This window comes from Strongylocentrotus purpuratus, unplaced genomic scaffold (genome assembly GCF_000002235.5).
Source record: "Strongylocentrotus purpuratus isolate Spur 01 unplaced genomic scaffold, Spur_5.0 spur5_scaffold_12, whole genome shotgun sequence".
Taxonomy (NCBI): Eukaryota; Metazoa; Echinodermata; class Echinoidea; order Camarodonta; family Strongylocentrotidae; genus Strongylocentrotus; species Strongylocentrotus purpuratus.
In genome coordinates, this window is record NW_022145597.1 from 26,336,270 (window position 1) to 26,352,237 (window position 15,968).

At 36.4% G+C, this 15,968-nt stretch overlaps 1 protein-coding gene across 1 annotated transcript; it reads left to right on the forward strand.

Moving 5' to 3' along the window:
• Positions 1-542: 542 nt before the first annotated feature.
• Positions 543-10,018, forward strand: LOC764557 (retinol dehydrogenase 11). Its single transcript, XM_030982229.1, has 6 exons — positions 543-805; positions 4,582-4,728; positions 6,736-6,927; positions 7,864-8,142; positions 8,502-8,703; positions 9,048-10,018. The coding sequence occupies exons 1-6, from the start codon at positions 766-768 to the stop codon at positions 9,145-9,147; spliced, it is 960 nt and encodes a 319-aa protein (XP_030838089.1). The 5' UTR covers positions 543-765; the 3' UTR covers positions 9,148-10,018.
• The last annotated feature ends 5,950 nt before the right edge of the window (positions 10,019-15,968 follow it).

Sequence of the window (15,968 nt, forward strand, 5' to 3'; positions counted from 1 at the left end):
TTTGTATCATATTGCGTGCATGACATTTCACATAGTAATCTTTTATGAACTTTTATCAAAATTCACATTTTTCATGATTTAACTGAAAAAAAATTAGTGGCCAAGATCTGAAAAGTGGGGGCACTTTTAGGGAACAAAATCGCACCCCGTGTTTAGGGATTTTTTGCAAAAAAGTAACCCATTAGAGCAGTACATCCCCGTATACCGTATTAGGCGAGTACCCCCACCCCCGCCAACCGCCCTTGCCATGTGTGGAGTGATATCGAAATCCCCCAAATCGAAATACACGAGCGGTAGAAGAAGTAAGCCAAGAAAGTGGGCGTGGCAGGTAGTCTGAAAAATAAAGGCCCGAAAATAGCAGGAGCTCGGAGAATTTTTTAAAATCATATTATGGCTTATAATGTGCAGCTTGGCCTTCTAGACCTAGACTCTACCCCTCATTTGTTAACGCACAAGTATGAATATTGCTTTATTAAATTATAGATTTTTATTTCAAAATGAGGTTACTGAAATAAAATGAAGACGCACGGTAATCCACAGTAGGCCGGGTTAGCGGTGTTCAAACAATTTTAAACGGCTTAGAAAAAGACTAAGCGTGTTTCTGTTTACATTGTCTGCTTCTGACGGCGACCTCAAGGACTTTGAGCTGATCTTCTTTGGGGTTATCTACCTCCTTCACTTCACAGTTGAAGATTCTTAATCATCGAGCACCGTCATTCTTTTTTAGTTTGCGATTGGCCATATAAGTTCTTCGGTTCTTCAACCATGGTGAATGTTGTGACAATTACTGCCGGCGGTGCTTTAGGTAAGAAAAATGAAAACCCATAAGGCCATATTTATTGATATGATTAATTGCGGTTCTCAGCATGAAGAGCCGCTGCTATAGACCCAGTCATGCGCGGCATCCATCCCAGCAGCTTGGCCTGTGCTCGTGTCCTGCACATGTAGGCTAGCTATCCTCCCAGAAGGAAAAACCAGTTACCACCAGTTGAAATTTCCAACTGGTTCCAGTTAACTTCAACTGGAACCAGTTAGATTCAACTGGTTCCAGTTGATTCTAACTGGTCCATGATGCACATCAAGCGGATATTTGGTGTGACTGCATTTCATTTAACTGGAACCAGTCCTTATAATGACCAGTTACACCAGTTGATAACTGGTCTGTTTGCATACTTCCAGTTGCACCAGTTGATAACTGGTCTAGATGTGCATGGCATATTTCCAGTTGTGCCAGTTGATAACTGGTCTGTGGGCATATTTCCAGTTGCAACAGTTGATAACTGGTCTGTGGGCATATTTCCAGTTGATAACTGGTCTGTTAATTCCAACTGGACCAGTTAGAATTTGACCAGTTGAATTCTAACTGGACCAGTTAGAATTTGACCAGTTGAATTCTAACTGGACCAGTTAAAAATCTGACCAGTTGAATTCCAACTGGACCAGTTAGAATTTGACCAGTTGAATTCCAACTGGACCTGTTAGAATTCAACTGGTCAAATTCTAACTGGTCCGGGTGTATATTTCCAGTTGACACCAGCTAATTTGCATAATGGATATAGGGTGCGTGCATATCTATGTTTCAATACAATTTATCTGAATTTACAGCATATTCCTTAATTACTGCTGATTTAGTTATGTGCAATCCATTTCGAAAATACTACAAATACAAATTGCCAATTATGAGGACATTTCATTACTTCGTGTAAATAACATTTAATTAAACATGAATTTAGGAAAACATTAACTATGAACTAAAATAGATTCGATAAAATACAAGTATATTCAAAATATTTAGTTAACAAGTCTACCTATTACCAATGCCTTTACATTGGAAATTGCAGACGATCTAGTTATACTGGGTTGTTGCCAATTGGCAAAATTAATTAGTACAAGTGCTACTTATGCCTTTAATTACTAATTACGTTTTCAATTGGTAGTTGATTGGTCCAGTTAGACCAGTTAAATCCAACTGGTAACCCTGGAAATTGAAATGGGCCAGTTGAATTCTAACTGGTCTGAATGGTCCAGTTAGATCCAGTTAAATGGTAACCCTGGAAATTGAAATGAGCCAGTTGAATTCTAACTGGACCAGTTAGAATCTGACCAGTTGAATTCCAACTGGACCAGTTAGAATCTGACCAGTTGAATTCTAACTGGTCCAGTTGGATTTCAACTGGTCGAATTCTAACTGGTCCAGTTAAAATTCAACTGGTCTGGTTCAACTGGCCCTTTTCAATTTCCAGGGTTACCAGTTGGCTTTAACTGGTTTAACTGGACCAGTTGCAACTGGTTTTTTCTTCTGGGCTATAGAATCTAGATATATAACCGGCTAGGCAGGCCCATATAGCTCAGCTCAGTGCACTTTCATCAAATAAACGAGGTACCAAATTAAACTACCGATATAATAAATATATGTATTGGAACATTGATTCGTGGAGAAACCTATTATTATCAGTGACGTATCTATTCTAGGGCCTCCCATCACCCCTGGCAAAAAAAAAATTAAATTAAAGAAAGATGGTCACCTATATAGCCACAATTTTACTTTTTTCTTTTTTTTTTTTGCTCAAGGTTGGGGGGGGGGGGGTGTTGAGTTAAAAAGAAATGCTCACTACCTCCCATGTTGAGCAAAAAAAACATTAAAAAAATTAGTGCTCATGCTCATTACCCCCGGCCCCCCCCCCCCCTTTCTTGAAAAAAATTAGTACACTTAAAATTCAGAATTCCATGTTTTATTTAACTAAATCATCAAAGGATTCAAAGCCCATTCTTAATTGTGAAAGATTTTTATAGTGAAAAGTCAAGAACTTGAGTTATAGTTATTGGATTTGCATGAAATTTTGCAGAATTGTGTATAGCCTGAAGATCGAGTACAATAAAATGATGATTAAATTATTTGCATGCACCCTAAACGTGAAGTTGTGTATGAAAGTCTTTTCTGAATTTCTCATTATCTTGTTTGTGGTTATATACAGGGAATAATTTTCCTCAAATTTTTTGATTAGCAATTTCAGCCGATGGATAAATATTTCAAATGAAATTCTGTACATTTCTATGGAAGAAAACTGCTACACAAAAGATATTTTGTATAGCAGTCATGCAAAAATGCATAGCAAATTGCGATGCGATACCAGGAAAATTATTCCCTGATATATATATGTGTAATTCAATAATTTTTACATTTCTATTCTTAATATTTTTAATAGTCATCATAGATTCATCATAAAGAAGTCAGGAATTAAACTAAGCCATCAAAACGTAAATTTCACTCCACGTTGTGAAGCTATGACCTTAAAAAGTTCATGCATTGAACATTTTTTATTTGCAGGGTCATGAATTTGAATTGTCTGGGCTGCCATGCCTGCCAGGCGGCACGTAGCAGCTTATTGTTTGCCATATATGAAAAAGCTTGGCAAACAATGACACAGCACTTTTGGCAATACCTGCATATTGTCCAGAGCAGAATTGTTTCCCCTCAAAATATTTTGAGCTGAAGTGCTTGCACATACATGTAATAGATGGTCTTTCAGCAAATATCAAATAACACAAGATAAATACAAAACATGTTAACTGTAATTTTAGCCTAGGTAGAAGATGTTGCGATATCAAATTTAAATTTTGTAATTTGTTTTATTTAGCATTCCTGAAATGAATTAGATGCTGATCTTCTCATGGTTATCATGTTCTTATGAATTTGTCTTCTATGAGTAAAGTGCTAGTATCAATTAATTACTTTACATCATGGGTCTATCTCATTGTAATATGTTTCATACAGTGTACAATAAAATTATATAATCATATTCATTATTATTATTGTCATCATTATCATCATCATCATAGCAAAAACATCGTAATTAGTATAGTAGCAGGCACGGCAGAGCATCTTTCAAAGTGGGGGGGGGGCACCTACAAAGGGTTACCTCACAAAGGGTTACTTCAAAGCAAAAAATTACAATCTTTAGACATTGTATAATATGATTACTACATTGTTTTGAATACATCAAAATTTTCTCTATATGTGGTCCAAAAAATGCTTCAGCACCATATTTTGCTGTTTTATGTGATGGTCTATATATCACATGGAAAGGGCACTTCTTAAATGGCCAAAATTAATGCACTTATTACAAAAAAAGAGGGCACCTATAAGTTTTGGTGGTGGTGGGGGGGGGGGTGGTGGTGGGGATGATGATGTGAAATGCATAAATAATACAAATTAATTACAACAGGGGGCGAAACAAGACGCTAGGAACTTTATTTACTTTCCCTATTATGATTCAGGGCAGATTCAGCATTCTGTGAAAAGGGGATCAGTGGCTGGGTCACTGTGCCCCAAATCACTCTCTAACAGAGAGAGAGAGAGAGAGAGAGATTACATTGTCAAGTTCATTTTGAGTTGTTTTAAAGGGGGCCACACACCAAAATTCATTTGAGTACTTTGAGTGCATACATGATTTGGTTTTAAAAGTGGGGGCATGGGGCAGTTGTGCCTCCCTAATTAAGTCAGGCATTTATTGGTATTAAGTGTAAAAAATTGTATACTTATTTCATTACTATTATCAATATATTATACACTCCTAACAGGTGTGTGTGTTGGAGGGGTGTTGCTAAGGCAATGGCTCAAAGGGGGTCGTTGCTATAGTGAAGCTCAGATGGATGGAAAGACAGTTATCATTACAGGCTGCAATACAGGGATTGGCAAAGAGACTGCAAAGGACCTAGCAAAAAGAGGTACGAACCGAACTTCAAGAATTGCTTTCATATACAGTGCGTCCCAGAAAAAACAAAACCGAGAAGTATCAATGTTCTATCATAACTTAATCACAACTATAATTCATGAATGATACATATTTGGAAAGCTTAGAGTCTCCTCTTTCATGTGATGCTACTCAGATAATGCATATTTCACGCATGAGTGATTAAAAGCAATTTGAAGGAAGGAAACCAAAAAGACATTTTGTGAAGAAAGTTCATTTTCTGCTCTTTCATATGATACCTCAATCAAGAAAAATGAGCCAGGAATAACAAAGTTCTGTTTGTTTAAAGTAGTGCTTGCATTTCCATAATTTTATTAAACGAATTCGTTTTCACTGGCTGCCTGCCGTATCAATAAACGAAATTAATGACAATCAGCCATGCATGAAGACTCTCGTCTACGGCCGATTGTCAACGAAACGGAGTTAAGTCTTTTGTCAAATCTACTTTTCGCCACAGCAGGCACCCAGTGAAAACGAATTCGTTTTGTTAAAATTATGAAAATGTAAGGGCTACTTTAAAGAACTTTGTTATTCTAGCTGGCTCATTTTTCTTGATTGAGGTATCATATGAAAGAGCAGAAAATGAACTTTCTTCGCAAAATGTCTTTTTGGTTTCCTTCCTTCAAATTGCTTTTAATCACTCATGCGTGAAATATGCATCACTTGAGTAGCATCAACTAAAAGAGGAGACTCTAAGCTTCCCAAATAATGTATCATTCATTAATTATGGTTGTGATTAAGTTATGATAAAACATCGATACTTCTCGGTTTCGTTTTTTCTGGGACGCACTGTATTTATTCCTGTTTCCACCAATACTGTAATTGAATTCCTAAACTGCCCACATTGTATTTGACACCCTGTACATAATATGAATGTGAACTGTACGTAGCAGCTAGAGTCCATGGCACTGTCCCATTTGTTGATCATAGCAGATAAAGAGTTAAACCTATCCATACAGTCAGCCATTCATGTAGACTATACACATCGAAAGTCACCTATGTTGGCCCTTCTAAACAGTACGTTCCACATCACAGAGTTTACTCTGGGGGAAACGATAACCTGTTACGGTATAATTATACTGAATCCTCAAATAGTACATATTTCGACTTACACAATCAATTTGCAAAGAAAATTTTGCCTAAATGTGATGGCCAACGCTTTGTCAGATATGGTTGGCGATGAAGACTGCTTGACTGTATATCTCCCCCATTAGTTCCAGGATGAAGCCGATTATCGAAGGTGAACATTTCTCAAGGGTCATATGAAGAACTTAATAATAATAATAATTACATTTATAGGGCGCTTTATACAGATGATTCTAAGCGCACAGGTGGTACTGTCTAACTTTTAATTATTCAACATGTTTAATACCTTAAAAGCAACAAAGTAAAATGAAATATTACTAATACAATGCAATACAATACTTGTGTGTGCCTCCAGTAAACTATAACTGATTAAAAAGGTGGGTTTTGAGAAGGGTTTTGAATGATTCGATGGATGGGGCATTTTGAATATGGGGTGGGAGTTTGTTCCAGAGGGCGGGGGCAATCGATAAAAAGGCACGGTCACCATAACAGGTTTTTGTTCGTGGGCCTTGAATTAATTGCATGGAGGAAGATGAACGGAGGGATCTGGCAGAAGAGGAGGATCGAAGGGAGACTAGGTCAAGAAGATATTTAGGGACAAGGTTATGTGTTATTTTGTACGAAAGAAGTAGGATTTTGAAAGTAATGCGAGAATGAACCGGTAGCCAATGATGAAGTGAGCGATGAACGGGTGATATATGGTCATATTTCCTACTTAATGTGATCAATCTAGCTGCTGAATTTTGGATGCGCTGGAGAGGAGATATATATGAGCTTCTGGCTTATAATTATATTGATTTTAGTATCAATAATGCAGTTAAGTACAATTTTGCCCGTTTTATTGAAGAGGCACATAGTAACATTATCTTTGATGATGTCTTTTTCCTTTTGCTAGGAGCCCGAGTGATCATGGCATGCAGGAACGTTGAGAAGGCGAAGGAAGCTCAACTAGATGTCATCAAAGAATCTGGAAGCTCCAACGTGGTGGTCAAGAAACTGGACCTTGCTTCTATGAAGTCCATCCGAGAGTTTGTAGAGGAGTTAAAGAAAGAGGAAAAATCACTTGATGTGCTGGTCAACAATGCCGGTAAGAATCGCTAATGCAAAATTACAGTCAATTCATATTGTGAAAACAATACTTTAGAAATTATGGATTATATGTTCAATTAGATTCTGACGAATCCGTAATTATCGCCATGAAAGCATGACACTTCAAAATCACCAATGCTCAGTTCAGCGCATGCAAATCAGTTAAGTTCGCGAACAAGATGCTGAGTAAATCTTCACTGTAAGCCTCATTAGCATATATGCGCTGAGGTCTGAGCTCTTTGAGTCATATTCTACCTTTTTATGCCATCTGTGAAAAAGACAAATATAATGGCATGAAACCAAAGTGTAATTTTATGTATCTTGAGGAAATTTCCAATAAGAACTATGATACCAACATTATATTGTTAGGTTGTATTTGAAAATGTTAGCCATATTAATGAAGAGAAATAGTACATATCGATGAGTGACACTGTTGAATTTGGGGACTGCTAAGCAACTTTGTCTTCTTTACCATTCACTCTCTCTAATTATCTTTCTCTCTACTCCCACCTTCGCTTCCACTACTTTCTATTCCTCTCCAATCTCTACTCTCTTTCTCTGTCTATCCCACCCCCCCCCCCCCCCTCCTCTTCCACTTTTTGATCTCACTGTATTTTCCCCTATGTCATTATCCCTGTCTGCATGTCCCATCTGTTTCTTAATTAATTCCTCATATTCCCTTTTCTTCCCCCCCTCTCTCTCTCTCTATCCCTCCCTCCCTCGATCTCTCTCTATCTCTTTCTCTCTCTTCATTTCTCTTCTCTCCACTCTCTCTATCTCTCTTCTCTTCCCTACTCTCTGTCTCTCTATCTCTCTTTTTCTTTCACTCATCCCACCATCTTGCTGTCTTTCATACTCTCTTTTATCTCTCTCTCTCTCTCACTCTCTCTCCCTCTCTCCCTCTCTCTCTCTCTCTCTTTCTCCAATGTAACAGGTGTTATGATGTGCCCTCGCTGGGAGACAGAGGATGGTTTTGAGATGCAGTTTGGAACCAACCACTTGGGCCACTTCCTCTTGACCCTCCTCCTCCTTGACCTAATCAAGGCGTCGGCTCCGAGCCGCATCGTCAACGTCTCCTCCCTCGCCCATCAATTTGGCAAGATCAATTTTGATGATATCATGTCCAAAGAGAAGTACAGTGACATGGATGCTTACGGTCAGAGCAAGCTCGCTAACGTCCTCTTCACACGTGAGCTTGCAACGCGTCTCAAAGGTAAGCTTGTATTTGAAGCCTATGTTTGGTTTAATTTACTAAGCCCTTCCCTCATTTCATAACCGTATCTGAAATTCCTTAACTGCATATCGTGGGGTCAGTGACGCAAAGACGTAACTCCATTTTGGCCATTTTGAGAAAAAGTGGTTTATGTGTCACTGAGCACTTGGGCCTTTAGGAGTTAAGTCTATGTTTCACTAGCAGGGGTGTTGGGTGGAGTTCAGTCTTTGTGTTTCCTGGAAAGTCCACATTTTTCTGAACACTTTTATATCAAATACTCATTTTGGCAAAATATCGAGTTACGTCTTTGTGTCACTGAACCCTCAATATTTACTCCTCTCATTGATACGTACATGCAGGATCTGGTGTGACTTCTTACGCCGTCCATCCTGGAGGTGTTGACACCGACCTTGCACGCCACCGTGATTCCTACCCCTTCTACCTGAGGGTCCTCTTGCCTCTCATGGTGCCTTTCATCAAGACATCTGAAGAGGGCGCTCAAACCAACATCTACTGCAGCGTAGATGAGAAGGCAGGCCAAGAGACTGGACTCTACTATAGGTAGGTGGCACAAGTTCAAAGCTCAAATGTCACAATTAATAAGAAAATATCAAGCACAGTTTACTTACATCCAATAACAAAGTCAAAATGAGGAATATTTTCAGAACAAAGATGCAGCATGTATTTCCAACTGATGAAAATCCCAAATTTAAATCAAAATCGCAAGAGGTAGCTCAAATCACGCCTTGACATAACAAAAGCGCCCTCTCTAGCTAATTCCCTGGCACACTTTTATTACATTTTTTGTGATTTCTTTTTTTGCAATCAAAACTAAAAATAATACAACCAGATAGATAAAGATTGTAAAAATAATGTAATTTCTAAACTCTATTTTGTGTTCTCAGTGACTGTGCAGTGAAGCAGGCAGCTAAACAAGGCAGAGATGATGAAGCTGCAAGGAAGCTTTGGGATCTCAGCCTCAAACTGGTCGGACTGGAGGAGTAGCCAGGCAGCTTTGAGATCTGGGCTCAGAGGTTGTTAGATTCTCTCTTCAGTGCTATATAGCCTCACGTTTGGGTGTAAAGTTTCTCTACGGGTTAGCAATGTTAAAATTGTATTAATGAAATTAATTTGTTATACCCGGTAAATAAAATATTATAATTGTATTAACGAAAAAGATATACAGTGAAACCTGTATATAAAGACCACTCAAGGGAGACAAGAAAAGTGGTCTTAATAGGAAGGTGGCCTTTATGTGCAGGTGGTAATAAATATTCATGAGATTTCAAATTATTATATAGGGTATGAATACCACTCATAATAAAAGAACAAAATTATGCAGATGATTGTAATCATGATATAGAAGTATAATCATAACTTTATTATAATTATATATTATATCTGTTCCTTAGTCAGTAGTGATAAGTGAGTAGTGATAACGTATGGTGTATTGTACAATTTTAAAGTATTATTAGGTTGGTTATATTGTAATTATATTGAATCAATGAGAGATAAAATAATCAAAGTTGTTAGGTTGATTTAATTGTATGAATAGAAATATGATGCATTTACTGAATAGATGAAAAACTGAAATAATAAATGTCTAAACTAAGCTCTTTTAGCAATGTTAAAGTTATGAATTGTTTTTTAGGAAATCATGTTGAAAATTAGTTCAAATGTTAAATGGAAAGCAAAATTTATATTAAGCAGCTGGTTTCCTGTTAGTGATGTTGACTTGAGTAAAAGTTAATGACAAAGTAAGTGTTAGGCGCTATATAAGCACTGTAATTATTATTATTATTATTATCTGAAATATTTAATTTATCACTGAAATGAAAGCAGTTATTGAGCTGATAAAATGCCTGTGTTTGATTTAGAACTTTGTTGCTTTTGTCTGATGTATTTTAATGTGCATTTATAACTTATTGGCCACTCTTTGCCGTTGGAATGAACTTTGCAAAATCAACTTGAATGTGCCATGTGTTATAATTAAGATATAGACATTTTAAGCTTATTACAGTTTACGTAAAATCTTTCAAGAGACTTTGATGTTTCATGCTGCATGCATTATAATTACCTCAAAACCTTTGCCAGTGCCCAGTGCATGTACAAATACTTTTTTATCCAAATTGAATATCTTACAAAAAGATCTATTTTACAGTGATTAACAATCAACTAGAAATTTATATACGGTACAGTACATGTGTAGCGACAAATGTTACAGTGCATTCATTTATAATTCACTGGTATACATATTGTGTTTTTAATCCAAAATGGCCGCTTTAGAAGTCATTGAGAGTTCGAGGATTTGGTATTACGCCATGTCCTCAGAACTGGTTTTAACTCGATTTATTATATAACGATGTTTATTCATTAGTATTTTGATCACATGACCAATTAACATAGATGTACGCGTATTTATTCATAAGTATTTAGATCACGTGCCTTAATAACATACATGTGCGCTTGTTTTGAACCAATCGCGCTGTAGTTGATTGGCGCTCTTCTGATTTTCCTGTGTGGGAATTAGTGAGCTGTTTTAATATTGGTATACACACATGCTGTTATTGTGTTGATATTTGTACCTAGAAAATTGTATCCAACGAGGATTGAACTGCTACGTCCCCGGACCATTCCCGGTGGACGTGCTCACCTATTTACATTTTGTACGTTTTGCAAGATATATTTTGACTCTCTCGATGTTCAACATTGACGACACTTTAATTCACCAGCAGTGAGAATAGAACATTTAATATGATCTAACGTTTTTCTCACCTGCATTATTGTTTGACAACCTTTTATCATCGACTTCATATATATTGTCTCGACATTTGATTCTTCGACCTGCATCGCAAGTCACTGAAGTTGATCTATTGACATTGACTGCATCATCATTGTATTCATCTGTTAACTGATTCATCATCGTTGTCTTCATCACCGTTGTCTTCATCATCGCTGTCTTCACCAGCGTCGTCTTCATCGTCGACTTCATCATCGCTGTCTTCACCAGCGTCGTCTTCATCATTGTTGTCATCATCATTGTCTTCAACATCGTCTTCATCATCGTGGTATTCACCTAGCGTCGATCATCGTCTGCATATCCTACGCGATCGACAACCAGCTCGTCGACCACTGTTTTCGACTAGCTAGTTTCTACATCTACCTAGAACTTGAAGAAGATCTACTTTGAATTCAACTCCAATGACTCACGTAACGTTAATTATATTGTGATTTATGCTTTGCATTGTTTATCATTGTGAGGCCTTATTTTGACTGACTGAGTGCCTGTTGTTGAGTGCGTACGCTTACTAACACATATTTTACATGTTTATAATTGCACTAGTTCTAGGCCTATGCCTGGTCTACTGATCTAGATCTGCTATAGTCTAGATCCACCGATATATTGTTGTATTCTCGTGTTGTGCATTCCGTACACATACACAAGTAGAGATTTGTTTAGTGGTTTCTTGAACCACAATATTTCGTGCCTATGTAAGTAAATCTAAACGCTGGCTAGCTTAGATTTGAGTAGTATTTTCTTGACTGTTATTATTCATGCAGTGTGAATGATATTTAACTGACTTGTTTTAGTACTGTTTTAAGTTGTACTGAACAGCTAGACTCCTGATATTTCGAGACTTGTATTCAGCGGTAATCATTAATACCATAGTGACTAAGTTGAGTCTCCTTTACATTAATGTGCTGTTGGAAGTTATCTATGTTGGATTATTAATAGTAACTACCAAAGTACCAAGGGCCTAGTGATAGTTTAATTGTCTGTCACTGTTGAGATAGACAGAAGAGGTTTCTGATAATTCTGTAATCATTGTATCTTGTGTGAAATTATAGAATATAGAACCAGTTTTTAACCATAATCAATTTGTCTGGATGTGATCATTTATTAAGTGTTTTCTTGTCTGGAGGGATACTGCTTTTTAGTAGTTTAATTAAAAAAGGGAATTATGTGGGATTACTAGTTAACACGCAACATAGTCCATACCCCATGTAGTTTTCTAAACATGTATTGAAAATAAATATACTTTCCATAGTTTTTCAAGAGCAGGAGCTCTTGTTTATATCTTCATATGAAAAGTGTGTGTACATATATGTTTTTGTTAGAATTCACATTATGATTCCTATATTCTATGCAGTACTCGCTAGTTCAGATTTGTGTGGTTATTAAATAGATCATACATGTGTTTATCAAATCTCTGTAAGGTAACATTTTAGCTGATTTGGTGTGTCTATATATGCTGGTGCAACTTGAAGTTAGAATAAACATATAAATGTGCCATTTTCCCACTGGGATCTGTTTATATACGTTTTATGATAGTTCATGTAGATCGTGATATATGAATCATTTTATAAATTAATAAATTACAATCTGATCAACAGTTTTTCAAGCACCACTCATTGATTCATTTCTTCTTCTTTTTTACTTCTTTCGTAATTAAAATGAGAAATAAATTGGTAAATAGTACATTAAATTGATACATTTTTAATGCAAGGAATCAGTAGAATTGGCAAAGATTCTGTTGATGAAAATAGCAAATATAACTCTAGAGGGATTCATATTACAGTAATGAACAAAATTAATGCCCTCAAAAATATTGCGTTTGAAATACAAGAAAGCACTAGCTATTTTTGCAAGTCCAATGTATTTTATCCCATTTATTACCACAAAAAGATGTTGAGGTAAAGACCAGTTTTGGAAATGCCCCCCTCTCAAAAAAATATGGAAGCTCTTATTACCAATCATGTGATAGAATATGTTTTGACTAATACGTGATCATACAAATTTTGCAGAGAAACCGCCTACTATCTATTTGGACCTGATAGATATCGCGCACGTGTCGGTAGTCCCATATACACCTTTCTGTGTACATGAACTTTACCAAGACTGGGCCAAATTTCTTATCATTTTGATGATTCCAGAATCTTGCAGTACACACCAATATTTATATGCTAGATGATCAACCTTTTCTGATCAGATCAAATCCACAACGTTTTGGGTTTTGTCTTTAAAGGGTCTTGGTAACATTGTTCAGATGAAATAAAATGGTGCTAGGATAGTAATTTTAATGACAGATGTACAATTAAAGATAATCTTAAAGTTTGAGTGAAAACAGACCAATATTAATTATAAAATTTGGTAAAAACTGATCTGATCGATTCCTTAATTCTCCCAACTATTCCAATTGAATTACAGGTTTTAGGTGAATTTAAAAGCGTCGGAAGGCGATGACTTGGATAAATATACCATTCCACCTCAGTTTAGCAATATTACACTATGAACATTTCGTACCTGAAATACCCTTTCAATACTCGTCGAAAAAGGCTGACCTCCTTGGTAGTTTCCTGTGAGTTCAGGATTACAAAGTCTTACAAAACTTGTGTAATTTAGTTGAAAAAATGTTGACAAAAACCGACCATCAGATTTGGGAGGAGTTTGGTTGCTAAGGACAGTCATAAACGAAACTTACAAAATATTCAACCTTTATTTCTACAGCTTTCATTCTTACGATCGCCATTACCTGTCAAGTCGTAAACCCATCAAAGGGATGAAGCAAGGGTGAAAATTGGATCAAGACTGTTCGAGTTTGTGTATTTGCCCGTTAGACCTTGGAGCCCTGGCTCGATAGGCAAACCGTAAATAGTCGTTAGGCAGCATAGCTGAAGGAGCTTCCCCACTAAAATAAGCTTCAGCAGCTTAGTTTGGTATAGGCCTACATAGATAGAATATAGTGAATGCTGCACATCACCCTGTAGTAAATAGTCATTTTGTGAGTAGATAATATTAATATAGGTTCTTATGTTATACGTTTCACTGACGATATAATCGGGTGAAAAACAATTGAGGTACTCTAGACTTTAAAAAAGTATTTATTAATATATTTTCAGGGGATATACAGTATGCTCCCTAATTTTGATGAAAATTCGTTTTAGAAGCTCTTAACAGGGTAAAAAATACTTATATTTCTAAGGTAGCTCTTAAAGAAAACCATGTGGACAAAATGGCTTTAGTAATAAATAAAAAAAAAGTAGCTATTTCGGTAGACAATACATACAATTAACCTACTAATAAGGCGAGGGTAGTCATGGTCTATTAGTCTAGGGAGTGCCTCCCTTATTGCGCAGATAATATGGAAATGTTTGCACATCCAAATTGTGTGTATTAATCTAGGCCTACTTACAAAGTTGATTTTAAACAATGTATAAACAAATCAATCATGAATTAAAAAAAAAAATTGGATTATGCCAGATGATCAGAAACGAGTAAGAGACAACAAGTGGAACCAGAGGAATTTTCAGAAAATGGGCAGAAATGGAGAGAAAATGAGGAAAATAAGAAATGTCAAAGGCGAAAACGACTGTCAAGCCGAAAAAGAAGATCAATGAAAAATATATTCTTTATAATTATAAACCAGTTGAAAGGCTTTACTCTATTAAGCTTCACAAGCTAAAATGCCGGAAGACACTAAGGAAAAACTCATTCAGCCAGAGAATAATCAATGTGTGGAATGGTCTTCCAGGCGATGTTGTGGAGAGTACCACTATCAATCGTTTCAAATCTGGGCTTGAGAAATGGTGGAAAGATGCCCCAGATAAATATGATGACAACCCCAACCAGACGAAACCATGGATAGGAACAATAGTCTAAAGACTGAATAATCCTGGATCAAGTGAGTTACAAGTGAGTTAATTGTATGCACATTATTTTGACTTATGTGATTGATCAATGTAAATATTACCATAAATGTAGAGGTTTGAGGGGAAGGAAAACAGCAAATAGAATTAAAGAAGAACATGTTTTTAAAAAACGAAGACGATGAACAAGGAAATGAAAACAATTTAAGGGATTAAGTAGAATTTTAGATTTTAGTATTTTAGAATAATTATTATTATAACATATATACGAATTATAATATTATTTTGCCAATGATTATTCTTCTTTTTTTAAAGAAAAATATAAACAATAAGAAGGTAGAGCTTGTCATTATTTTTTCATGCAGTCAAAAAGAAGTGGTTTAGCCATGCGTTTGATAATTTGGAAACTTCTATGATAATTTTGAATTGTTGACAACAGACCATCGCGTATCACACCCCCCACTGTCGGCACGTCTACATCGCGACGAGGAGCTGCTTTGCCCACAAATACTGCAAACGAAAGGGAAACACTAGAACGTGCCGACAATTTTGGTAACCTCTTTTTGGCACACAAGAAATATCATCAACAATTATTACAAATAAAAAAACTTGTAACGTTGTATTTAAATGTAGTAGCCCTCATTTGGACACCCTATAGAATTTCGATGAAATTCCATGGATAAGCTCTGAGATGTGATGGTAACCCTCTCCAGAATCTTAGAGCAAACGGACCTTTAGTTTTGAAATGAAAAGTGAAAAAGATTTGTTTTTCTCTTTTCTTTGAAGTGAGCAGTTATTGGCTCGTGGAGGGTTAGTTATTAAACTTCAAAGAAAATGAAAGAAATATAGTAATTTCTCATTAGAAAACTACTGTTCAGTTTGCTCTAAAATTTGAAAAGGGTTATAATCATGCCTAAGAGCTTCTACCCATGGAAATTCATCAAAGTTGAGATGGGTGCGCAAAATGAGGGATACTACCTTTAATGATATCTTCGGTATCTCAAGGAGACCGAAATCATTGTTCTATTTGTATTCCAGTCTTAGAATGAACTGCTACAGGGTGCTATACATTAAGTGACGACGTACGGATAGTAATATCTGCCCCAAACTCGAAATAGCGGCAGTTTCCATCGAGCTGAAGATTTCGGGTACGAGACGCACATCATTTTTATGCCGCA